Raw genomic sequence first — 27,822 nt, 5'->3', positions numbered from 1 at the left:
CAAGACCAAATAATAAAAGTTTAGTCATTAAGCCAAGTGTAGGATCTTTAGTTCTACAAGGGCCCTAAATAATATTCTGTGCCATATGCTTTGAGCTATTCAGTAGATACTGAAAGCAGGCAGAAGTTAACTACATGATAACAAAACTGTAGCCACGATGTGTAATTCTCAAAAGTCCGACAAGTTAGGCTTCTGTGTAATTCTCAAAAATCCGACAAGTTAGGCTTCAGCAGTACGTGAATCGAGAACTCACAGACATACACGTTTGGTTTAGAAAAGACAAAGGAACGAGAGATCAAATTGCCAACATTCACTGGATCATAGAGAAAGCAAGGATATTCCAGAAAAACATCTACTTCTGCTTCATTGACTACAGATATGCCTTTGACTGTGTGAATCACAACAAACAGTGGAAAATTCTTCAAGAGATGGGAATACCAGACCACCTTACCTGCCTCCTGAGAAGCCTGTATGTGGGTCAAGAAGCAACAGTTAGAACCTTACAAGGAACAACTGACTGGTTTAAAACTGGGAAAGGAGTACAACAAGGCTGTATATTGTCACCCTGTTTATTTAACTTCTATGCAGACTACATCATGCAAAATGCCAGGCTGGAGAATCACAAGCTGGAATCAAGATTACTAGGAGGATTATCAACAATCTCAGATATGCAGATGATATCACCCTGATGGTAGAAAGTGAAGAGGAACTAAAGAGCCTCTTGATGGAGGTGAAAAAGGAGATTGAAAAAGTTGGCTTAAAACTCAACATTCAAAAAACTAAGATCATGGCATCCAGTCCCATCACTTTATGGCAAGTAGAAGGTAAAAAAGTGAAAGCAGAGACAAATTTCATTTTCGGGGGTTTCATTGGAAAAGACTCTGATGCTGGGAGGGATTAGGGGCAGGAGGAGAAGGGGAAGACAGAGGGTGAGATGGCTGGATGGCATCACTGACTCGATGGATGTGAGTCTGAGTGAACTCCGGGAGGTGGTGATGGACAGGGAGGCCTGGCATGCTGCCATTCATGGGGTCACAAAGAGTCTGACACGACTGAGCGACTGAACTGAACTGAACTAAATTCACTCTTAAAGTTTACAAGTCAGGGCACTTCCCTGACAGTCCAGTGGTTAGGACTCTGTGCTTCCACCACAGTAGGCACAGGTTTGATCCCTGATTGGGGAACTAACTCTTGCTTGCCATGTGGCACTGAAAAAAAAAAAAGTAGAATTCAGTGTTTTAATATATTTACTGAATATCACCACCATCCAATTCCAGAAAATTTCATCACCCCCAAAAGAAACCCCATTCCCATTAGCCATCACTCCTCATTCCTTCTCCCCAACAGCCCCTGACAACCACCCTACTCTGGACATTTCATATAAGTAGAATCAGAATATTTGTTCTTTTGTGTATCAAAATTCCATTCCTATTTTATGGCTAAACAATATCCCATTGTATAGATACACCACATCTTGTTTAACCATTCATCACTGGTTGGCCATTTGGGTTTTGGTCCGCCTTCTGGCTATTATGAATAATACTGCTATGAATATTCTTGTACAGGGTTTTGTACAATAGAATCTATACTAAGCAGCTGTAAATATCCATATAACCCAGATATTAGCCAATTTATACCAATCTTTCTTCACCACTTCATCCCCTAGCAAGTAGAAGGGATTACATGCAAGTTTAAATAGCTATTGACCCAACTCAGCTTTGTTCACCTGTGATTGACTGTCTTTGATAGGGTATCCATCTTTGGTCCAATGGGCAGAAGTATTTCATTTAAAGAGTTGTGGTCAAAGTACTCACCAAAACAGACATTTCTAGAATAATTCAGAAGGTGACCAAGTCACATAAGGACTCCTGATTGTAAAGGTCAAGGTCATACAGCTGGCGAAGGAAGGCTGAGCACCCACGCTTTCTTTGATGCCATGTTTAATGCATTTCCTACTACAACCTATTACATCCCTTAAGCTGCTGGGGAGGCTTTTAGGATAATGAGTGTTCCATATATTTAGTGTTATTTGTTAATTTGCTGATGCTTCAAATAGAAACACTACCATCCAGTCTTATATTTCAATATGTGTTCATTTATCCAACAATGCTTACTGAGTGTCACTTGTCCTTTTTCTAGGCATTAGAATACATTCATATTTTAAGAGGGATCTTCCCTGATGGTCCAGTGGCTAAGACTCCATGCTTTCAATGTAGGGGGTCCTGGTTCAATCCTAGGTCAGGAGCTAGACCACATATGCTGCAACTAAGAGTTCACATGCCATAACTAAAGATCCCCTATGCAGCAACTAAGGACCAGTGTAGTCAAATAAATAAACAAATATTTTAAAAAATAAAATAAAAGGGATTCAGGACTTCGGAAGTGGGGAGGATCACCATGTAAAGAAAGGACTTCTTACTACCAAAAAGCATTTCAATCTGAGAGTAATGAGCACCCACGAGGCTTTATTCAAGGAGTCAAGCCACCTACAGCTACCTACAACTGGCAGGAGAAAACAAAAGGAGGTGTTACAAAAATATCTGAGGAAGGCAGCAGGAGAAGTGAGACAAAGGGAGAGGAATTTTTTTTCAGGCTGAACCGCCTGTGTTTTTCACACTGATGCTATAATGGAAACTCCTCCTTTCTCCTGCTCCCTTCCTCCCCTCTACATCTTTGCAGGGCTGTGAGATGCAGAGCTAAGTGGACCTGTGCAGAAGGCTCTGACATACGAATTCCTCCCCAGCAGCTTAAGGGATGTAATAGGTTGTAGTAGGAAATGCATTAAACATGGCATCAAAGAAAGCGTGGGTGCTCAGCCTTCCTTCGCCAGCTGTATGACCTTGACCAAACTTCTCTGAGGTTTATTAATAGGTTGCCTATTTGTAAGATGGAAATAGTAATCTCTTACTCATTGGATTGTGGTCAAAATAAATGCGACAATTTTAAGGTGTCCAGCACATAGCAGATGTTCAATTAAAATGATTAATTTTACTTTCTTTATCTAAGAATGAGAATAATAATAGTAACAGTAATGCTATTACTGGGCTAAATATTTTAGACAGTGTTTTGTAAATTACAAAGTCCTATACATGTAATCAGGTCATCATTCTTTAAGAAATTTGACAGCTGGGGTGGTAGTTATGGGGTGTCAGCTTTTCTTTGTTGCTTCTTTAAAATCTACCTTATTGTTCCATCTAGTAATAGACTTTATAGCTCTATAATTTCTACAGGTTAGAAAAAGAGCCAAAATGCGGTTGAGCTGAAATGATTTCTTCTTCTTGAGCCAGAGAAGTTTATACTGTCTAGCTTTCAGAATGCCTATTTAAGACAGGTCTGCCATAAAATTTGTTTTTCACAGTGTTCTAAAATAACAGTAAATGAGATAGTGCGCAAAAGACACTTTTCATAGAGTAAGTGCTCAATGAATGACTAATACAGTTGATCCCCCAAATTTTTGCCTTCCATTTAGAATTTTACCCCAGACACAAGCCTTATGACCCAGCAATCCCACTGCTGGGCATACACACCAAGGAAACCAGAATTGAAAGTGACACATGTACCCCAATGTTCATTGCAGCACTGTTTATAATAGCCAGGACATGGAAGCAACCTAGATGTCCATCAGCAGATGAATGGATAAGAAAGCTGTGGTACATATACACAACGGAGTATTACTCCGCCATTAAAAAGAATACATTTGAATCAGTTCTAATGAGGTGGATGAAACTGGAGCCAATTATACAGAGTGAAGTAAGCCAGAAAGAAAAACACCAATACAGTATACTAACACATATATATGGAATTTAGAAAGATGGTAACGATAACCCTGTATGCGAGACAGCAAAAGAGACACAGATGTATAGAACAGACTTTTGGACCCTGTGGGAGAGGGAGAGGGTGGGATGATTTGGGAGAATGGCATTGAAACATGTATAGTATCATGTAAGAATCGCCAGTCTAGGTTCCATGCAGGATACAGGATGCTTGGGGCTAGTGTACTGGGATGACCCAGACAGATGGTATGGGGAGGGAGGTGGGAGGGGGGTTCAGAATTGGGAACTCATGTACACCCACGGCGGATTCATGTTGATGTATGGCAAAACCAATACAATATTGTAAAGTAAAGTAAAATAAAATTTAAAAAAAGAAAGATTAGTTTTTTTAAAGTTCATTAGTGTCCAGTGGTAAAGTATCCACTGCCAATGCTGGGGACACAAGTTCAATCTCTGGTCTAGGAAGATCACACATGCCTCAGGATAACTAAGCCCATGTGCTGCAACTAGAGAAAACTCACGCACAGCAACAAAGACCCAGGCAGCCAAAAATAAATAAATATCTTTTTAAGTACATTAATTAAAGTTAATTCATTTCACTTTTCATTCATCAAAGACCCTAGCCCATCTGGAACTATTCATCGGAATTTCTAACTAATCTAGAGCAGGAAGCTGCCCTACAAGGAGCTGTTATAATGGAAGACAACATAAGAAAGCCGAAAAAGTTAGTAAATCCACACATCTTCTCATAATTAGTGTCTGACTTCTCTTAGACATTTTGAGATATCTGGGGAAATGTGACAATGCCTTTAAGTAGATAAAAGAATAGAGTATATCCAGGTATATGTAATAGGATAATACTTTGAAATTAGCTAATTTACTAATTGTGTCTTTGCATACCCTTGCATTTCAGTTCAGTTCAGTTGCTCAGTCGTGTCCCACTCTTTGTGACCTCATGAATCGCAGCACGCCAGGCCTTCTGTCCATCATCAACTCCTGGAGTTCACTCAGATTCACATCCATCGAGTCAGTGATGCCATCCAGCCATCTCATCCTCGGTCATCCCCTTCTCCTTCTGCCCCCAATCCCTCCCAGCATCAGAGTCTTTTCCAATGAGTCAACTCTTTGCATGAGGTGGCCAAAGTACTGGAGTTTCAGCTTTAGCATCATTCCTTCCAAAGAAATCCCAGGGCTGATCTCCTTTAGAATGGACTGGTTGGATCTCCTTGCAGTTCAAGGGACTCTCAAGAGTCTTCTCCAAGACCACAGTTCAAAAGTATCAATTCTTCGGTGCTCAGCCTTCTTCACAGTCCAACTCTCACATCCATACTTGACTACTGGAAAAATGATAGCCTTGACCAGACAGACCTTAGTCAACAAAGTAATGTCTCTGCTTTTGAATACGCTATCTAGGTTGGTCATAACTTTTCTTCCAAGGAGTAAGCGTCTTTTAATTTCATGGCTGCAGTCACCATCTGCAGTGATTTTGGAGCCCAAAAAAATAAAGTCTGAGAATTTTTCCACTGTTTCCCCATCTATTTGCCATGAAGCGATGGGACCAGATGCCATGATCCTCGTTTTCTGAATGTTGAGCTTTAAGCCAACTTTTTCACTCTCCTCTTTCACTTTCATCAAAAGGCTTTTTAGTTCCTCTTCACTTTCTGCCATAAGGATGATGTCATCTGCATATCTGAGGTTATTGATATTTCTCCCGGCAATCTTGATTCCAGCTTGTGTTTCTTCCAGCCCAGCGTTTCTCATGATGTACTCCGCATAGAAGTTAAATAAACAGGGTGACAATATACAGCCTTGACGTACTCCTTTTCCTATTTGGAACCAGTCTGTTGTTCCATGTCCAGTTCTAACTGTTGCTTCCTGACTTGCATACAGATTTCTCAAGAGGCAGGTCAGGTGGTCTGGTAGTCCCATCTCTTTCAGAATTTTCCAGAGTTTATTGTGATCCACATAGTCAAAGGCTTTGGCATAGTCAATAAAGCAGAAATAGATGTTTTTCTGGAACTCTCTTGCTTTCTCCATGATCCAGCGGATGTTGGCAATTTGATCTCTGGTTCCTCTGCCTTTTCTAAAACCAGCTTGAACATCTGGAAGTTCACGGTTCACATACTGCTGAAGCCTGGCTTGGAGAATTTTGAGCATTACTTTACTAGCATGTGAGATGAGGGCAATTGTGCGGTAGTTTGAGCATTCTTTGGCGTTGCCTTTCTTTGGGATTGGAATGAAAACTGACCTTTTCCAGTCCTGTGGCCACTGCTGAGTTTTCCAAATTTGCTGGCATATTGAGTGCAGCACTTTCACAGCATCATCTTTCAGGATTTGAAATAGCTCAACTGGAATTCCATCACCTCCACTAGCTTTGTTCATAGTGATGCTTTCTAAGGCCCACTTGACGTCACATTCCAGGATGTCTGGCTCTAGATGAGTGATCACACCATCGTGATTATCCGGGTCACGAAGATCTTTTCTGTACAGTTCTTCTGTGTATTCTTGCCACCTCTTCTTAGTATCTTCTGCTTCTGTTAGATTCATACCATTACTGTCCTTTATCGAGCCCATCTTTGCAAGAAATGTTCCCTTGGTATCTCTAATTTTCCTGAAAGAGATCTCTAGCCTTTCCCATTCTGTTTTTTTCTTCTATTTCTTTGCACTGATCACTGAAGAAGGCTTTCTTATCTCTTCTTGCTATTCTTTGGAATTCTGCATTCAGATGCTTATATCTTTCCTTTTCTCCTTTGTTATTCGCCTCTCTTCTTTTCACAGCTATTTGTAAGGCCTGCCCAGACAGCCATTTTGCTTTTTTGCATTTCTTTTCCATGGGGATGGTCTTGATCCCTGTCTCCTGTACAATGTCATGAACCTCATTCCATAGTTCATCAGGCACTCTATCTATCAGATCTAGGCCCTTAAGTCTATTTCTCACTTCCACTCTATAATCATAAGGAATCTGATTTAGGTCATACCTGAATAGTCTAGCGGTTTTCCCTACTTTCTTCAATTTGAGTCTGAATTTGGCAATAAGGAGTTCATGATCTGAGCCACAGTCAGCTCCCGGTCTTGTTTTTGTTGACTGTATAGAGCTTCTCCATCTTTGGCTGCAAAGAATATAATCAATCTGATTTCGGTGTTGACCATCTGGTGATGTCCATGTGTAGAGTCTTCTCTTGTGTTGTTGGAAGAGGGTGTTTGCTATGACCAGTGCATTTTCTTGGCAAAACTCTATTAATCTTTGCCCTGCTTCATTCCACATTCCAAGGCCAAATTTACCTGTTACTCCAGGTGTTTCTTGACTTCCTACTTTTGCATTCCAGTCCCGTATAATGAAAAGGACATCTTTTTTAGATGTTCTAAAAGGTCTTGCAGGTCTTCATAGAACCGTTCAACTTCAGCTTCTTCAGCATTACTGGTTGTGGCATAGACTTGGATTACCGTGATATTGAATGGTTTGCCTTGGAGACGAACAGAGATCATTCTGTCGTTTTTGAGACTGCATCCAAGTACTGCATTTCGGACTCTTTTGTTGACCATGATGGCTACTCCATTTCTTCTGAGGGATTCCTGGCCACAGTGATAGATATAATGATCATCTGAGTTAAATTCACCCATTCCAGTCCATTTTAGTTCGCTGATTCCTAGAATGTAGACGTTCACTCTTGCCATCTCTTGTTTGACCACTTCCAGTTTGCCTTGATTCATGGACCTGACATTCCAGGTTCCTATGCAATATTGCTCTTTATAGCATCAGACCTTGCTTCTGTCACCAGTCACATCCACAGCTGGATATTGTTTTTGCTTTGGCTCCATTCCTTCATTCTTTCTAGAGTTATTTTTCCACTGATCTCCAGTAGCATATTGGGCACCTACTGACCTGAGGAGTTCCTCTTTCAGTATCCTATCATTTTGCCTTTTCATTTTGTTCATGGGGTTCTCAGGGCAAGAGTACTAAAGTGGTGAAATACCTTGCATTTCACCTGTCCCCTATTCTACAGAAGTATCCATTGGCCAAACAGGGAACTGGGACAGTGATAGCAAGGATGACAAGAGAAAGCAGTCCACACTGAGTTTTGAAACCCAGAATAGCTATCTTGAACACCCAGACAAATCTCAAAAGCCAGGCTTTGTTATGAGAGAGAGTTTTCTAAATTTAACTCCTAGTAGGCGTATGGCCCATGGACTTGGTCATAAAGCAAACTGGCCTCCATGGTGCAAAAAGAACATGCCTTCTACCATCAGGGGCTTGGAGTGAGGAAGATGAGGCTGAGTGGGGACCCGGTTCACATAGGAAGCAGAAACAGGAAGCACAGCCCTCTTTTTCATCCTGGGGTTGGGGGGTGGCGTGAGGAGGAAAGAGGATAGCTAACAAACATGCCATCCCTTTTCTCCCTCTTAGGGTGAAACCTAGAGATGGAAAACTGGTCCAAATGCCCACATGTGTTTGAAGAAGCTGAGAACTGTGGTGATAGCAGACGAAACTGAGGTCTGTGAACTGAAAAAACAATCCACAACCTAAAAGTTATGTTTTTTTTTTAAGTGTTGATTGATTGATTTTTGGATCTTCATTGCTGCATGGGCTTTTCCCTAGCTGTGGTGAGGAGGGGCTACTGTTTAGTTGTGGTGCCAGCTTCTCATCACAGTGGCTTCCCTTGTTGTGGAGCACGGCCTCTAGGACATGCGGGCTTCAGTAGTTGGAACACGCTCAGTACTGGCAGTTCCCTGGCTCTAGAGCACAGGCTCAGTAGTTGTGGCACAGAGCTTAGCTGCCTCACAGCACATGGGATCTTCCTGCATCAGGGATCGAGCCAGTGTCCCCTGCACTGGCAGGAGAAATACCACTGAGCCACCAGGGAAGCCCAAGAGTTACATTTTATTTGGTGGACAAAACTGAGGACTTAAGCCTGGGACATAACATCTCAGATAACTCTGAGAGACTGTTCCAAAGAGGCAAGGAGGGGAGCCAGGATATATAGGAGTTTTTGCAACAAAGACCAGGTAATCAGAACATCAAAACATTACTGTAAATTAAGGAAAAGCAGGTAACTCAAAGGAATTTAGCACCTTTCTATATATGGGAAGATACAAAGCCTGGGCTTTTCTAAATCATTCCTTTGCTATGCACCTCAGCTATCTGTAACCAGTATTCTGTTCTTATCCAGACTCTCCTCGGGGTGCACTGACAAGGACAGCTGCAGTTGCTGACTGCTAGATGGAGGGGGATCGTGCCTCCTTCCTGAGTGCCGTCAGGGCTCACCTTCTGGGTAGATGTAATGTAAAGGTTTGATGGCTGCAACATTCTGATACGGCAGGCAATATTTTTCATTCACAGGTTCTAACTTAAGAAAACTCAGCATGTAGCCCTGCCCAACCTGGTTTGGGAAGCAACCAAGCAGCTGTTGGACAGCTCCTGGCTAGATTCTAGAGTGCTCAGCTGAGGGAACTGCTGGTAGACCTGCAGGGGGTCAGGGACAGAGGGACTGCTCTGTCCGGACTTCTGGGCAGATACAAGGATCAGCATGATGTGGGACACACTCAAACAATCTTAGCTAATAGAGGTGGTGTTGGCTTATCAGCAAGCACAAGCCCGGAAGTTCCAAACATCGATGCAAATACTCAATCGACAATCTACGAAAGAAACAGAAAAAAAAAAAGAGTTTCACTCAGCCCGACTAAGGACTACAGCCCAGGAGTGCAGGCTCTACCAAGAAAGACAGCCCTCTGGAGAAGCATGGTTTTCAGCAGAGCTTTATATCTTATTAGAATGAAGAACATCAACGATGGTAGAGGTATTAATATATTCTTTAAAGGTTTCAAATGAAACAGATTACCACATATACAGCAACTCAATGTGACCGCAATACCTGTGAAAGGAATCTTGCCTTTGAAGGAGTACTAGCCTGGGCACTGCCTGGGGGACATTCATCCTTATCTTCACAGTGGACATAATTTAGTCCCAGATCATGCATTCTTCTCTGAATGGCTAAAGCAGATGTAGAATGCATTATAAAAAGGCTTTAAGACAAGCCATTCTCAATACTCAAATTCAAGCCAGACCATGTGTAAACCAGAATGAATTCCCCATACCTCATTGGGTGAACATTTCTTCCATCACAAGGATCTTCATGGCACTGGAGAACCACATCCAAATTCAAGCCCAACCATGTATAAGCCAGAATGATTTCCCCATCTCTCAATGGGTGAACACTTCTTTCTTCACAAAGATCTTCATGGCACTGGAGGAGAAACACACGTATGATGGGGCAGAGCATGTGAAGATCCCAGGTGCAATTTACTCCTTACACATTATGTCAGCATGGCACCATTTGGGCAGACAGAAGCCTGCCTAGGATCAATATTTCATGCACAGAATTTACTACAGAGAATTGGTCATCCATGGTATGGAAACTGAGAGGCCAAATAGGGAACAATGAGGAAATCAAGGATGATAAAAGCATGAAAAATAAAAAAGCTACTATTTAGCCAGAAGGCCAACACATTAGTAGCTAGATGGGTATGGAATGCCTGAATTGTAAACTGTGTTGTTTTATAAAAACAAGAAGATATGGGTGAATTCTTCCCCTAGCTGCCTGGCTCCCTGCTTATTGCCATCAGGCCTTTGCATCTGAGCAAGGCTTTCCCTGGCCATCCTCTTTTACCTGGCACCTCCCTTCCTGGAACTCCCTATTCCCAGCCCCTGCTTTATTTCCCTCCAAAGTGCTTACCATCAACCGACCAGCTTGGCATTTACTTGCCTATTGTTTTTTCTCCCCAGCCTCACCTCACACTAGGCTTGAAGCTTTATAAAGGCAAGTTTTGGTCTGTCACATCCATTGCCACATCCCAGCTAGTGCAGAGTTGGCACTGAGTCACCAGCATGGTTACAGCTTGTCTACAGCACTCATGCATCCTCACCTGCAAAGCCTACTTCTAATTTCTCTGGTTTCCTGTTCTAGAAAATGAGAGCAGAGCTCAAGGTTCTCTAAGGGCTCTTCCACAGAGGCATTCCTTGGTTCTGGGTTCTTCTGATTGGAATACATTCCCTATGTGTGGAATCTAAAAAATAAAACAAACATGACTGTAACAAAGCAGAAACAGACTTACAGATATAGAGAACAAACTAAGCGTTACCAGTGGTGAGAGAGACCAGGGAACCCTGGTGGTGCAGCGGTTATGGCTCCATGCTTTCACTGCTGAAGGCCCAGGTTCAGTCCCTGGTCAAGAAACTAAGATGGGCTTCCCTGATAGCTCAGTTGGTAAAGAATCTGCCTATAATGCAGGAGACTCCGGTTCAATTCCTGGGTTGGGAAGATCCGCTGGAGAAGGGATAGGCTACCCACTGCAGCATTCTTGGGCTTCCCTTGTGGCTCAGCTGGTAAAGAATCCGTCTGCAATGCAGAAGACCTGGGTTCAATCCCTGGCTTGGGAAGATTCCCTGGAGATGGGAAAGGCTGCCCACTCCAGTATTCTGGCCTGGAGAATTCCATGGACTATATAGTCCATGGGGTTGCAAAGAGTCGGACATGACTGAGCAACTTTCACTTTCATTTTCAGTGGGGAAAGAGGAGGGGTAAGATAGGGGTAGGGAATTAAGAGGTACAAACTACTATGTGCAAAATAAATAAGCTACAGGGATATACTGGATGGCAAGGGAATACAGAGAATGTTTTATAATAAACATAAATGGAATATAATCTTGAAACATGTTGAACCACTATGTGTACACCTGAAACTAATATTGTAAATAAACTATAGTGAAAGTGAAGTCGCTCAGTCATGTCCGACTCTTGACGACCCCATGGACTGTAGCCTACCAGGGTCCTCTGTCCATGGGATTCTCCAGGCAAGAATACTGGAGAGGATTGCCATATACTGCAATTTAAAAACAAGGTTTTCCAAAAGTTATTCTATTAGAAAAGACCATGGTGCTAGGAAAGATTGAAGGCAAAAGGAGAAGGCAGCTGAGGATGAGATGGTTGGATAGCATTACTGACTCAATGGGCATGAGTTTGGGCAGACTCCAGGAGATAGTGGAGGATGGAGGAGACTGGCATGTTGTAGTCCACAAGGTGGCAGAGTCACCACAATATATCAACTCATCAACAAGAAGTTTCTATTCCCTCCACATGGGGGCAGCAAAGGACACTGAAGGGCTGGCCAGGTGGCGCGCTCTCTCTAGGATGCCAGCAAGTGATGAGACAGGGCAAACATTTTTACCTCCTTCCAGCCCGCTCCCCTATGGCCTCCAGAGTCTCAGACAGGACTCAGAGCTTCGCTTTCTTAGTGTTCCCATCCTATCACCAAGGAAACTGGATCACAAGTTTGAAAATTAGACCAAGCATGACAATTAGGGATAAAAACAGACCAGAAGCCCCCTAAAGCAATCAGATGTGCCTGAGATAAGCTAATAACAATCACTGAGAAGTCAATTTAGCTACAAATTTCTAGACATCTGGGCACAGCCGGGCTTAGGATGAGGTGAGTGAGCCCTCATCTCACTCACCAAATGTAAGAAGAGCAGCCCAAAGATAATAGTACTTTTGTGCAATATTTCTAAAAGTAAAAACCAAAAAACAACAAAAATACCATGATGCACAAAAGTAAAATATTTAAATAAAATTATATAGAACATGTATATGGGGCACATAATTTTCTTTCTGCCTCAGGTCCAAAATAGCTTCAGACAGCATGGTTTGAGGGGGCTTGATATTTTGTTCATTGTGCATTTTTTGACATTATTTTTGATTTTTAAAAAATATTGCATTGACATACTATTTATCTTAATTACAGAGGTTTTGGTGTCCCTTCATATTTTCCATTTTGGCTCACTCTAATTCCTGGCCTGCCAGGGGCTTCCCAGGGAGTGCTAGTGGTAAGAACTAGCCTGTGATGCAGATGTAAGAGACACAAGTTCCATACCTGGGTCAGGAAGATCCCCTGGAGAAGGAAACGGCAACCCACTCCAGTATTCTTGCCTGGGAAATCTCATGGACAGAGGAGCCTGGAGGACTATAGTCCGCGGGGTCACAAAGAGTTGGAAACAACTGAAGCAGCTTAGCATGCATGCAGGCAACCCAGGCCTGCCAGGTCTGGCTCCCTAGGGGGCATCAGAGTCGCTCAAGTCCCCTGGCTGACAAACTCTTGCAGGGTATCCTCCATGCCTGGGATGTCCTGTGAGAACCTGTCAGAGGCACAGCACCCAGATGGCAGCCCTGCCCCTTGGCTCACATGCCTTGGCTCTTCCCCCAGAGTCCAGCACCAGCCTCTGGATCCTTCTTGCCTCAGTCCAGGCAGCAGTATCTACGGATCAGAACTGCCAGGTGAGACAAAACCATGTAAGGACCTGGGAAATCATCGCTATCAGGGACAACTGACATAATGTAAAGATGAGGCTGGAGGGAAGTTCCAGATCCAAAGCTCATTTCAGGCTGATGAATGAAGGTACAGAGTTGTGGACAGAGATGTCAGTTGAAAAGATGAGGAAATTATTGTTGTAGATCAGGGCTGTCTGATAAAACTTTCTGTGACAATATAAATATTCTATATCTGCACAGGACAATACTGTAGCCACTAACCACAGGTGGTTACTGAGCATGTAAAATAGGGCAAGTGCAATTGAACAACTGAGTTTTTAAATTTACTTAATTTGGACTAATTTATATTTAAATTTGAGCTTCCCTGGTGGCTCAGCAGTAAACAATCCGCCTGCCAATGCAGGAGGCTTAGATTCAATTCCTGAGTCAGGAAGATCCCCTGGAGAAGAAAATGACAACTCACTCCAGTATTCTTGCCAGGGAAATCCCATGGACAGAGGAGCCTGGTGGACTACAGTGCATGGGGTCACAAGAGTTGCACACAACTTAGCAACTAAACAACATATTTAAATTTAAATGGTTGACGTGACTAATGGCTATTGTATTACAGTGCCGTTCTAGAGCAGAAATCCTCAAGCTTCACTTGCATTGGAATCTTCTGTAGAACTTCAGTTCAAGCAGACTGCTGAGTCCGTCTCAGAGCCTCTGATGCAGTAGGAGGTCTGGGGTGGGGCGCCAGAGGTTACATTGCTAACAACTTCCCAGGTGACGCTGATGCTGCTGGTCTGGAGAGACACTGAGACCACAGATCCAGAGAGGATTATGATTCCAGTAAGAGCTGACTCACTGGAAAAGACTTTGGTGCTGGGAGGGATTGGGGGCAAGAGAAGAAGGGGATGACAGAGGATGAGATGGCTGGATGGCGTCACTGACTCGATGGACATGAGTCTGAGTGAACTCTGGGAGTTGGTGATGGACAGGGAGGCCTGGCGTGCTGCGATTCATGGGGTCACAAAGAGTCGGACACGACTGAGCAACTTCACTTTCACTTTTCACTTTCATGCATTGGAGAAGAAAATGGCAACCCACTCCAGTGTTCTTGCCTGGAGAATCCCAGGGACGGGAGAGGCTGGTGGGCTGCCATCTATGGGGTCGCAGAGTCGGACACGACTGAAGCGACTTAGCAGCAGCAGCATGTACAATAAGTTGGTGATGCCATCCAACCATCTCATCCCGTCGTCCCCTTCTCCCCCTGCCTTCAATCTTTCCCAGCATCAGGGTCTTTTCCAATGAATCAGTTCTTCACATCAGGTGGCCAAAGTATTCGAATTTCAGCTTCAGCATCAGTCCTTCCAATGAATATTCAGGACTGATTTTCTTTAGGATGGACTGGTTGGATCTCTTTGCAGTTCAAGGGACTCTCAACAGTCGCTTCAGTCGTGTCCAACTCTTTTCAACCCTATGGACTTTAGCCCGCCAGGCTCCTCTGTCCATGGGATTCTCCAGGCAAGAATACTAGAGTGGGTTGCCATTTCCTCCTCCAGGGAACCTTCCTGATCCAGGAATCAAACCTGTGCCTGTCTCCTGCACTGGCAAGCGGGTTATTTGCCACTAGGGCCACCTTGGAAGCCTTGGAGCAAAATGGCAGCCTGGGCTTTGGAGAAAGATAAGATTCAAATCCCTGCTCCTGCTCTAATTAGCCGTATGACCTTTCATAATTGCTCCATCACAAATGGAAATAATAGTACATACCTAATAGGGTAATTACAAAGATTAAACATGATAAGGTATATATGTCATTTGACGTCTCAAGATCATTCCCTGCTCTGAAAGTGTACTAACAAGATTATATATGTGGACAATGCAATTTGTAACATAATTTGTGACATTTCCATAAAATAATTCCGTCAAGATTTCTGAGTGTTGTTGTGTTAATTATTGTGTAAAACAAATTACCCTAAAATGCAATGACTTCAAAAAGTACATATTTATTACCTGCAGTTTCTGTGGGTCAAAAACTCAGATGTGATTTAGCTGGGTATTTCTAGCTCGCTGTCTCCCTTGAGACTGTAATAAAACTGCTAGGGCTGCACTCTTACCTGAAGTCTTTATTCAGTGGTTTAGGAATTCACCTTTTAAAAAAATATCCTTGTGGTAACTATACATAAAATTTACTATTTTAATCAGCTGTAAGGGTATGGTTCTGTGTCATCAAATACATTCACACTGTTGTGTAACCATCACCCCCATCCAACTCCAGAACTTTTTCATCTTCCCCACCTGAGACTGTATGGATTAGATATTAACTCCGTTTTCCCACCACACCCCTCAGCCCCTGGCAACTATGATACTACTCTCTGTCCCTCGACTTTGACTTCTCTAGGTGGCTCAGTGGTAAAGAATCCGCCTGCCAACGCAAGAGATACAGGAGACACAGGTTTGATCCCTGGGTCGGGAAGGTCCCCTGGAGAAGGAAATGGCAATCCACTCCAGTATTCTTGCCTGGAGAATCCTCATGGACAGAGGAGCCTGGTGGGCTGCAGTCCACGGGGTCACGAAGAGTCAGACATGACTGAGCATGTGGACAGGTGCCTCATACAAGTGGGATCATAGGCTATTAGTCCTTTTGTGGCTGGCTTATTGCGCTTAGCATAGTATCCTTGTGGTAGCATGTGTCAGAACTGCCTCCCTTCTTATGGCTGAAGAGTATTTCATTGTCTGCATACACCAGGTTTTACTTATCCATTCAACTGTCAGTGGACATTTGGGCTGATACAATCTATATACAAACAAGTCTCAAATGCCAACCAGCCATTTGGGCGTAGCCCCGCCTGTTCTGCTTTTCAATTCCTGACTAGAACTCTGGGCTCTGCACCCTCAGCCTCCCTATCTACCTTTACCCTTCTTCACCTGGAGTCTGCCTTTCCCAAGCTCTGTTCCATGGATAAGACCAACTAACTTAAGGATCTGCCCAGCCCTTCCCTACACTTAGGGATTGTCCCCATGCTGATTCCGGGTACTTAATATCTTCACCCTGGTTGTACTGTTCTTTCCTGTCTCAGGCTAAGGATATCACTTTCTTCGGAGATTAATCACTGCCCGTACAGTCCCCACAGATAATGGGACACTCTGGACCAAAACAGGGACCCCCATATATTTCCTATGTCTCACCACCAATATGAATCCCCCAGGTCCATCCCACCACTTGCTACAAAATATTGCATAAATTACTTCAGCATTTTGAAAGTGACAAACCAGCTCCTTCTTTTAAATTATTATAATCTCCACTCTACAAATAAGAAAAATGAGGCTCAGTGAGGTTAAGAGAACTGCCCATGGTCAGACAGCAGTAAGAGAAAAACTCCACATAGTTACCACTGAGTTCCCAGGATGTCCTGAGTGGTATGTGATTTTTCTTTTTCCAGGCTGAAAGCCTAGGGGGTGATCATAATTTAGAGGGGTCTGTCTTTCTTATTCTGTCTGCTCTGTACTCACCCAATACAACCCATCCCCAAATGCACAGAGCCACTACCTTGGACAGCTAAAGACAGGGGATGAAATGCCTGTGATACTATAGTCTTGTGGCATCAACTACCCCACCTTCACTGAAACAACCAGAGGAAGACATCTGACCAAGCAAAGGTAGTTAAGACTGCCTCTCCCGTGGGCTGTGCTTTCCAAATCTGTGACCCCTTGGACTGGGGCCCACCAGGCTACTCTGTCCATAGAATTTTTCCAGGTAAGAATATTGGAACAGGTTGCCATTTCCTATTCCACGGGATCTTCCCGACCCAGGGATCAAACCTGCATCTCTTCCATCTCCTGCATTGGCAGGTGGATTCTTTATCACTGTGCCACCTGGGAAGCCCTTGGAACTGGAGCATTAAAATGCAAAAGGACTCAGATGGCAGAACTGTAAGGTTACACAGAGATGGGTTGGAGTCAGTGGCCTGGCAAGTCCAAGTTATGTGGGAAGCAAGGCTGTATCTTTAGAGGTAGGGGAGTGCACTGGTTAGGTATCCAGACTGTGGAAGTAAGCTGCCTGGTTTGGATCATGGCTCCCACTTACCAGCTGCAGGATTTGGGGGAGGTTGCTTCGCCTTTATGTGACTCAGTTTTCTCATCTGTAAAATGCGGAAACAAACATATTCAACTCCAGGCACTGTTGTTATAATGAAATGAATGAATACCCACCAAGGTTGCAACATGGGCATACCACGCATGCTGGGAACTGCCCGCTGCCATTAGTCCAGAGCCGAGATGGCACCCAGAGCTCCGGAGGCCCAAGGATGGAGCAGCTCCCTGTGACTTTCCAAGTCCCAGCAGGTCTGCCAGGTCTCAGAGCACTTTATTTCAACCACCAAAATGTTTCCCCAGGAAGCAAGAGATTTTCTACCATATTTTACCTAATTTACCTCCCATGAAAAGGCTTTTAAGAATAATACACCACATTGATTTGGAAGTTTTATTCTTTTTATTGCAAATTTCTGGTAAAGGAACGTACAGGGAAGCTGATTCTCATTTTAACTTTGGTGAAAAGAGGACGTGGAGCTTAGGGACTCACAACACGTGAGTCACCTGGGGGCCTCTGATACATGCGGCTGCCTGCATCCCCTTCCAGAGGTTCTGACTTAGCTGGTCTGGGGGAGCAGCCCAGGCACTGGTAGCTTTTTGAAGTGCCCAGCTGATTTCAATCAGCCAGAGGGGAGAATCCCCACCGAACTCCCGACAGGGGGACAGAAGCATCACCTGGTCACGTCACCCCTTGACCTTAGCCCCACCAGTTTCCTCCTCCCAGGTGTGACATGTGCTGATTCCCCCTCCTCGGGGCCCCTAGAGGAGACAGATGCTTGAGGAGCCGTGGCTGTCTGTGCTGTGGTCTGTGCTTAAACCAGGAGAACTATATAAACACGGTTACTCGAGCACAAAAAGAAACTCACTTTCTGATTGCAGAAGAGCATTAACCTTTTTTTTTTTTTTTCATTGTTAAGTGGAAGCAGTCTTCCTGAATAGAGATGGGAAGATTTGTGACAAAATAAGGAAATATATGTTGAATGACATATTCTTTGTGACTTCTCAGGTACAAATTAAAAAGGAAAAACTTTGTCAAGCCACTGAGGGTAAACTATTATGTACTTTAGCAGCATAATTTATATGGGTAAACAGTAATAGCCAGTTACAGATTTCATTCACGATTTAGTCTAAAATAGAAAATGCTTTAATTTTCCTGAGTCCTTGCCAGACAAAAAAAAGTTTTTAAAATTTTCAAAGTATTCTTGTTTTCTTTTTCTTGGGTACCCTCACAGTTTGGAACGGCATGTGTCTCACTGTTAGTTTTTACATATACAGGTGAACAGATACCACTGGTGCCAATTTCCAATGACTAATCAAATGTGGCGATTGAAAAAAAACACCCATCATCTACGAAATTGCTCAAAATGAACATTTCTTGACATTGTTATAAATGCAGTATCAATTTGATTTTCTGGCCATACAAAAGTATGAATTTCTATTCCATTAATGATACTGAATGATTAACATCATAACAGTGATAAAATTTTTAAAACATTTAAAAAATACATAGGATCCCATTTTTACATCATAATTCTGATGTGCTATTGTGCCTTCTATTTTGTCTGCAAAACTTCTATAGGGTACAGTGCACTGATGTGATAAAACCAAGGCACAAGAATACAGTTACAATAATTGTATATAAACCTTTAGCACTCTGTGCCAACTTTGGAAAAATTTAGAGAGGAGATCAAAAAGCTTGAAAAATTTTCACATCCCGTATGATTAAAGAACAATCAATTATGTAATAAACAAGCTATTACCACCATTCCATTATTGAATATATGGCTATCACTATATAGGCTGTGGATAATTGAAAAAGGCTTTCAGTATTAAAACCTGGTATAACTAGGTGGCTGATACAGATAATTGTGCCTTGCATTATCTAGATAACTATCTTACGTTTCCATTTTAATTTGTAGTCTATATGGCAGTTATCAATTTTTAAACTATTTTCATTGCATAAGTGGTAGATTCTTTTCCCAAATGTTAAATCCCCTCCCCCTACAAAAGACAGAAGATTTACAAGAAGAGAATCAATATAAGAAATGCACAGACAACAATAATAAAATCCAAATATGGACTCAAAGGTTAAATTCTAATCAGAGTGAGGAGCAACACATTCCCAAGATGATTCATTAGTTTCTTAATTTAAAAAAATCACCATGACATTTTCAAGAGTAAAGTCTTGGCTAGAGAGCATCACGAATCAAAGGGAAACTGTTAAGTCTTTTCATTCATAAAATGAAAGGGATAAAAGCCTTTTAAAATCCAGGGAGGGGAGGATATCTGATTGAATTTAGGTAAGTGGAATAAAGTGGCAAAAATTGTATGTAATCCTTTTAAAGAAGAGTGTTTTCAAGACTCAAGGTAAACATTTAGACCCATGAAAACACATTTCTTGGCACATGCACACCATGAATAGAACAATCCTGAATGTAGTGACAGCCTGGCTACAGAGGTATCCAGCTTCTGGCCCCACTGGTAAAACCACATTTGAGGTCCATGTCCCGAGTCCCTTCACATGGGAGCTTCTGGCTTCTGCATCTGTTGGATTTGCTTCTGTAGCTGGTCCTTGTCCAGCTTCATCTTGGCTTCGAGAACTTGCCTGAGGGATCCTATGCTTTCATAGATGGCGGTAAACCCTTTAAGAAAGGGTAAATTTCACAAGAGTTAATATTAAACAACAACAACAACAACGCTGTATCAAATCCTACAGCAGACAGTACTGCTTGATTTGGGCAAAAATTATCAATAGATTCTCAAAGTACTGGAATAAAAGTTAAATGGGAAACAGAATGGTTACATAGCTTCACAGTGTCTCCCTACAGATATAAAGGGAAACATGAAATATTACCATAGAGAAATATGACAGACACCACTTTAACCAAGGGTCAAAGCTATCTTCACCAATACTGGGAGGATCCAACATTATGTACCCCTGATGAGAAAACCCTGGAAAGAAGCCTGGGCTCTGCACGCTAAGACAGATCACCTCAGTGCTGTCTGCACCTAAGTGCTCTCTGACTCAAGAAGTTAAATTCTGTGTCTCCATTAGTAGGATGCTCATGGTCTTCTTTCTTCACATTGATTTTGGAGAAGGGATTTCAGTGCTGCCTCATGACATCATTACTGGAAGTAGAGTCCTTCAGTTTCAGTCTGCTAAAAGATCAAGCCCTGAGCCTCTGGAGTGGGAGCACTGACTCTAAGACCCTAGACCATCAGAGAACTCTTAACCTTAGGGAGTATCAAATAGTGAGAACTTCCACAAAGGAAACCACTTGAACACAAGACCTGACTTCACCCAGCCAGCAGTAGCCCCCTGTGCAGGACGCCTCATCCAAACAACAAACAAGACAAAAATACAAACCCAGTCATCAGCACTCAAGATTACTATGGCACTCAGCCCTGCCCATCAGAGGAAATAAAAAACTCAGCACAAATCTCACCCTATGTGAAGCTTACACAAAATTGGACCAAACTTAGGAGAAAGTGAAAGTGAAGTTGCTCAGTCATGTCTGACTCTTTGCGACCCATGGACTGTAGCCCACCAAGCTCCTCCATCCATGGGATTCTCCAGGCAAGAATACTGGAGTGGGTTGCCATTTCCTTCTCCAGGGGATCTTCCCGACCCAGGGATCGAACCCAGTTCTCTCACACTGCAGGCAGACGCTTTAACCTCTGCACCAAACTTAGGAGGGGAGAAACAAAAAGGAAGAAAGAATTCAACCTTGAAACCTAGGAAAGAGACCTCAAACACAATAAGTTTAAAAATAATGAAAATCAGAGAAATATTGCATAATTGAAGGAACAAACTTAAACATAGAAGTCCAAATAAATAAAGAGGAAATAAGCAAACTACCTGAAAAAGAATTCAGAATAATGATAGTAAAGATGATCAAAACCCTTGAAAACAGAATGGAGAAAATGCAAGAATTAATTAACAAAGACCTAGAAGAATGAAAGAATTAGCAAACAGAGATAAACAACACAATTACTGAAATTAAAAATACTCTAGAAAGAATCACTAGCAGAATATCTGAAGCAGAAGAATGGATCAGTGAGCTAGAAGATAAAATGGTGGAAATAACTGCTGAAGAGCAGAACAAAGTAAAAAGAATGAAAAGAGCTAAGGATAGTCTCAGAAACCTCTGGTAAGATATTAAATGCACCAACATTTGAATTATAGGGGTCCCAGAAGAAGAAGAGAATAAGAAATGGTATGAGAAAATTTTTGAAGAAATTATAGTTGAAAATGTCCCCAACATGGAAAAGGGAATAGTCAGTCAAGTCCAAGAAGCAGAAGAGTCCCATACAGGAGAAACCCAAGGAGAAACCCACCAAAACACATACTAATCAAACTAACAAAGGTTAAACACAAAGAAAGAATATTAAAAAGCAGCAAGGGAAAAGCAACAAGTAACATACAAGGGAAACCCCATGCATTTAACAGCTGACCTTTCAGCAGAAACCTGGCAGGCCAGAAGGGAATGGCAGGATATAATTAAAGTACTGAAAGAAAAAACCCTGGGAAGGACACACAACCTGAATCGAATTAAAAAGAAGCAAGAAGACCCAAACGGTGGGACATTTCACAAAACACTGGCCTGTGTTCTTTAATGATGACAACATTACTGTGAAACTGATCCAGATTAAGAGAGACTAGATAAGCAACGTGGAAACTAAATATGATGTGGTGATTCTGGATGAGGACCTGGACTGGGGATGGCTTGCTGTAAAGGAAACAATGGTCAAATTTGAAAACTGAATATTGAAAAATGTTTCGTCAATAGGACGTTGTACTATACTTGTTTAGTATACTTGTTTTATGATTTACCACTAAGAAATCTGTTTTCATAACAAGAAAAAGGAAATGTTTTTGATTTTTAAAAGGCTCATATGCATTTCTTATCACCATCTCATTAACCACCAATGAAATAGTCAAATATCATACTCTACTAGCCCAAAAGACCAAGAAAGAAAATTCACTTTTATCTCCACAAAGTTCTAAAAGTCATAAATTTAATGGCACCCTCTCCTTAAATAAAATAATTAACTTGAGGTGGTTAAATAAGTAAGTAAGTATTAGCCGTCTAGTTGTGCCCAACTCTTGAGACCCCATGGTGGTTACAACAAAATTATTCTTGGGATGGGGCTACTTTTCTTCTCATGTAGCCAAAATAGAACAATTCCATGCAGAAAATTCACAGAACCAGAGGAACAGAAAGGAATCAGGAGATAATTTAGTTCCCCTTCCCATACTACCTGACTGTCTTCTCTTTCCGGACCGTGGTCAACCAACCTTCACTTAAATACCTTCAGTAGAGAGCTCCCAGGCTCACAAAGCACCTGCGTCTTTCTAAGACTTCTAACCGTAGATACTTCTGCTTCATAATATGTATTCAGGTAACTTCTGATTATTGGTCCCAGTTCTGTATTCTAGAGTTCAGAGTATAAGTCTAATCCCTCTTGGGACTTGCCTGATGGTGCAGTGGTTAAGACTCTGAACACCCAATGCAGGTGGCCTGGGTTCAATTCCTTGTCAGAGAACCATATGCCACAACTAAAAGATACTGCAAGCTGCCACCAGGACCTAGGGCAGCCAAATAAATAAATATTTAAAATGTAAATCTAATCCCTCCTTTATCTGGCAGCACTTTAGAACTTGAAATCAGCTCTGACACTGTGTTCCTAACAAGTGTGGAAGAATGAGCCCTGTGGGCTTCTGAGCAGAGAACACCATTCGCTGCCATGGTGGGATACTGCCAGCAGTATAAAATAAGCCTTCAAAGGCCTCTCAAAGATACATGCTTGTTTCTGAGGCATACTGACCTTGGCTATGATCAGAAAAGAATCTGCAGATCGCACTAAAGCTGTGCATGCAAGCTAAGCGATTTTAGACTTGTTCGCCTCTCGAGGTTTATCTGTCTTCATGTCCTTGAAGTTGAAGCAATATTTTAGTTCTACTTGGAAAATTACCTAACGACATTCCATTATCCAGGTCTGTAGGCAGTTGTGGGGGAATACAGAAAATGAAGTGCGAGAACTGTTTTCTTATTGACCTACCCGCGTCAACTTCGGCTTTCATTTCCTTCATGTCTTCGGTCATCTGTAACTCAAGCTTGCTGATCCGCCCATGCACCTTCTCCTCCTCTTGTTTTGTCCTCTGTACCTCCATATTCTTCTTCTGACTCTCTTCTATTTTGTCCAGTCTGGCTGACATCTGGCTGAGCTTTTTCTCCATGTCCCTTTCACTGGCTCCCTGAGATCCATGATAAGAACAGCAGGTGATTACTCCAAAGAGTCTGTATTGCATTCACATCAGTCATAATATCATTTAAGAACAATCTGCAGAGAACAGAATCAAAAAGGTTACTTGATGCTCACCCCAATATCCACTCTCCCCTTTTTCCATAACAGATCTCCAGTTTTCAGCTGGGTATAAGGTCACTCAGAATAAAGATTACCTTTTCTATTGTCTCTTGAGTTTGGTGGAGCCATATGATTAAGTTCTGGGTAATGAGACATAAGTATAAACCTATGTGGCAACTTCTAGGAAAAGTTAAAAAAACAAAAATAGCTGAGACATAAAAAACCTCTTCTTTCTTTCTTCTGTTCCTGGAATTCAGATGTAATGGCTGGAGCTCTAGCAGCCATATTGAACTATGTATGCAAGGGTCACTCTCTAGGACTGGTAGAGACTTAAGCCAGAAGGATCATGGGTCACTGAGGATTGATGAGCTACCATAACAGCCCTGCAATCCCTATACCCAGACTTCTTTTATGTGAAAGATAAATAAGCTCCTATCATATTAAAGTCACCATTATCCTGGAGTTTGTTAGTTATTAAGTCACCTCAGATATAAAAATAGTGATCCAAAGACACAGAAGACTACAAATCAATCAGTAGATCTGATAAAAATATGGAGACATGTAAAGAAATAGTTGAAATAGAACATTTTCTTTCCTTTTCTCCATCGTGCTTAGTTGTTATGAGAATCTGGGTCTGCAGGCAAGCTTTAGAGGCCAGGACTACAAATACCAAGCTGTAAGTGGGCTAAAGCATAACAGAACTCTCGTGATGTGCCCAGGGCACAGTCTGCAATTCAACAGCTCGGCATCAAGAGAGAGCAGAGCCAGAGATGCAATCTACACTTACACTCCATCAAAGTCCAAGGGAGAGGAAGCAGTGCAAGAAAAGGGAAGGGAGAGGGAGGTCAGGCTAGATAACCAAATCAAAAAGCATTTGTTTTCCAAGTACTGATACTGAATACCATATATGCAAGGCTTTCTGGGTATGGTTTTTGAGCACTTCTGCAAACCTTAGGCCTACAGGAGAGTGGGGTTAAATGAGAAGGAACACAGAAAAGAAAACTGGATTCTGTTGAGATGTTGCCCTGTGACACCTCATGCTGGGTTTATAGCGTGATGGAGGGGCCTAGAGGGAGAAATCTAGTCAAAGCGGCTTTTACCAGACCATGAAACTAAAACTAAGATGAAGTACGTAATTGCTATTTTTATTTAGAAATGCAGCTGGACAACTTGGTTCTTTAAGGTCTTGATTTGGATTTGTCTTAGTTGAAAGTACTGAAATTTTCTATTATTTTTCTTTGTTAACCAAACAAGTCAAAGTGCTCTGTCTCTTTATAACAAAGAATCAGTATGAACCATGGAAAGAGATTATAAGGCAAGAAACAACCATTAACAGCTTAATGTAATGCTAAATAAATCAAACATACGTTACAAGGTATTATTCAAACATTGTAGGTCTCACCGAATAACTTAACTATGTTATGGTTGAACATCAACACCTACACTGTTTTCCTTAACAACCAAGGAAAGCTGATCGATTTTCTGCAAAAGTTCTTTTTCTATCCGTTCTTGTTCCTGTTGCAACCAATTCCGCGCAGATAAAATCTGGTTACTGAGTTCCTCGATTGTACCTTTAAATCTAAAATAAGAAAAATTAGCTGTTAGATTTAAAACAACTTTAAAATGACATCAAACAACCTCTGTCTCTATCAAATCTCTTGGAAATATGTAAGCATTAAATTCAGTTCACTCAGAATTACACGTTTACCTTTTTCATAGAATTGCACTTGGCACTAAATTGAGAAGGAAGGAGAAGAGGAGGATGTAACAGAAAAGCACCTGATAGTACTCCCACCTGTGCAGACCTGATAGTGTGAGTACCAAGGCGTCACATACAGAGCCACTCCAAGTGCCTACCTCTGCAGTTTAAAAGGCCCAGGCTACTCCTGGCTCAAAGGACACAGTAGCCTGTAGGCTCCTCCTTGCCCAGGACTCTTCCTCCCTCTCCATCTTTTCTCCTAGGACTGGAGCCTGGATCCCTTTCTCTCTTATGTTCTGCAAATTGCTCTTGTCCCATACAGATATTTCTTAGTTTAAATCAAACAGAAAATTTTTTAAAAACTCAAATCTCCATTCCTATAGTCCTCTCCCTTTCCAAATACCTTAAAATAACATCCCACTGTCTCCCCATTTGAATTATTTTTATTATGAAAACAATAAAAGTACACAAGAATATATGTGACTTACAATAAAAATAATAAAATGTACCCCTCCCCTGTGGTATAAGTCCCCAATTCTCTGCAGTATCTGTTCTCCTCTTCTTCCCTATTAAAAAACCCTCAAATGTGACCTGAGTCCACAGCTACCTAGTTAAGACTACACTTATCAGCTCTCCTGGCAGCTATGTGTGGCCATATGACTAAGTCAGGCAATGGAATATGCATTGAAGTGATAAGTACACTTCCTGGTCATATCATCAAAAACAAACTTCTCAGTCTTACATGGGCAGGAAGTCAAGCCAGCAGCCCTACCCCACTATGGAGACCCACCTGACCTGGGGGCTTGAGCACAGAGCACAGCAGCCTTTATGAATTCATTTATTCTAACAGTTCTTTGAGGGAGTCTGTAGAGTTTTCTCTATAAGACAATATCTGCAAGCAGGGACAACTTTGCTTCTTTTTTTGTTTTGAATGTCTTTCATTTCTTTTTCTTGCTTAGTTGCTCTGGCCAGGATTTCCAGCACTATATTGAATAGAAGTGCTGAGAATGGGTATCCTTGTCTTACTTCCGATATTAGAGGAAAAGCTTTCAGAATTTCATCACTGAGTATTATGGTAGTTGTGGGCTTGTCATACGTGCCTTTATTATGTTGAGATACATTCTATTAATATACTCAAATTGTTGGGAGTCTTTATTATGATGTTGAATTTTGTCAAATGCTTTTCCTGCATCTGAGATGATAGCGTTTTTATCCTTCATTTTGTTAATGTGATGTATCACACTGATTGACTTGTATATGTTGAAACATCCTTGCATCTCAGGGATAAATTCCACTTGATCACGGTGCATGATTCTTTTAAAATGCTGTTGAATTGGTTTGTTAGCATTTGCAACTATGTTTATCAAAGATATTGGTCAGTAATTTTCTTTTCTTGTAGTGTCTATCTGGTTTTGTTATCAGAACAATGCTCCTCATAAAATGAGTTTGGAAGTGTTTTCTTCAACTTTTTGGAAGAGTTTGAGAATGATTGGCATTAATTCTTCTTTAATTGTTTGACAGAATTCACTCATGAAGCTATCTGATCCTAGACTTTTTCTTTGTTGAGATGTTTTAGATTGTTGATTTAATCTCCTTACTCATCATTGGCCTGTTCAGATTTTCTGTTTCTTCATGATTCAGTCTTAGTAGCTTGTTTCAGGAGTTTATTCATTTCTTCTAAGTTATGCAATTTGTTGACATACAATTGTTCATAGCAGTCTCTTATGATCCTCTGTATTTCTGTGTTGTCTGTTGTAATAGTTCCTCTTTCATTTATAATTTTATTTATTTGAACCCTCTTTTTGTTTGGTTAGTCTAGAAAAGTTTTGTCTGTTTGGCTTGACAATTACTTTTTTTTATTTTCCCCCAATTTTTTTCTGTTGTTTACTCTTCTCTCATTTATTTCTGGTCTATCTTAATCATTTCCTTCTTCCTGCTATCTTGGGCTTAATTTGTTCTTTTTCTAAAATTCCTTGAGGTATAACGTCAGGTTGTTTATTCAAAGTCTTTCTTTTTTCTTAATGTAAGGATTTAACACTGCAGATTTCCTCACAGAACTGCCTCTGTGGCATCCCATAAGTTTTGGTGGACTTCCCTGGTGGCTCAGATGCCTGCAATGCAGGAGACCTGGATTCAGTCCTGGGGTTGGGAAGATCCCCTGGAGGAGGGAATGGCAACCCACTTCAGTATGCTTGCCTGGAGAATTCCACAGAGAAGCCTGGTGGGCTACAGTCTATATATGCTGTGTTTCCATTTTCATTTGTTTCAAGATTTTTAAAAATCTTCCTTTTGATCTTCTTTGACCCACTGGTTGTTTAGGAATGTGTTGTTTAATTCCACATATTTGTGAGTTTTTCAAATTTACTCCTGTCATTAATTTTTAGTTTCATAGCACTTTGGTTTGAAAAGCTACTTGACATGACTTCAATCTAGTTTCTTAAGACTTATTTTGTTGCCTAATATATGATCTATCCTGGGAATGTTGGGTATGTACTTCAGAAGAATATGTATTCTGCTGCTGTTGGATGAGATGTTCTATAGCTGTCTGTTAGGTCTCTAGCTGGGCAGGGCTATTGCCCATGCTCTG

The 27,822-nt window shown here is 41.7% G+C and overlaps 1 protein-coding gene across 1 annotated transcript in view; it reads right to left on the bottom strand.

Moving 5' to 3' along the window:
* Positions 1-17,544: 17,544 nt before the first annotated feature.
* FAM81A (family with sequence similarity 81 member A) overlaps positions 17,545-27,822 on the bottom strand; it is a 60,208-nt gene continuing 49,930 nt past the window's right edge. Inside the window, exons 6-8 of the mRNA XM_040226638.1 lie at positions 24,980-25,115; positions 23,231-23,426; positions 17,545-19,809 (exon numbers count right to left, since the gene is read on the bottom strand). Coding sequence (XP_040082572.1) covers positions 19,685-19,809; positions 23,231-23,426; positions 24,980-25,115 — 457 coding nt within the window. The 3' untranslated portion in view covers positions 17,545-19,684. The remainder of the gene's footprint in view (positions 19,810-23,230; positions 23,427-24,979; positions 25,116-27,822) is intronic.

This window comes from Oryx dammah, unplaced genomic scaffold, assembly GCF_014754425.2.
Source record: "Oryx dammah isolate SB20612 unplaced genomic scaffold, SCBI_Odam_1.1 HiC_scaffold_26, whole genome shotgun sequence".
In the NCBI taxonomy this organism is placed as follows: domain Eukaryota; kingdom Metazoa; phylum Chordata; class Mammalia; order Artiodactyla; family Bovidae; genus Oryx; species Oryx dammah.
This window is presented reverse-complemented; position numbering and strand designations above follow the sequence as displayed.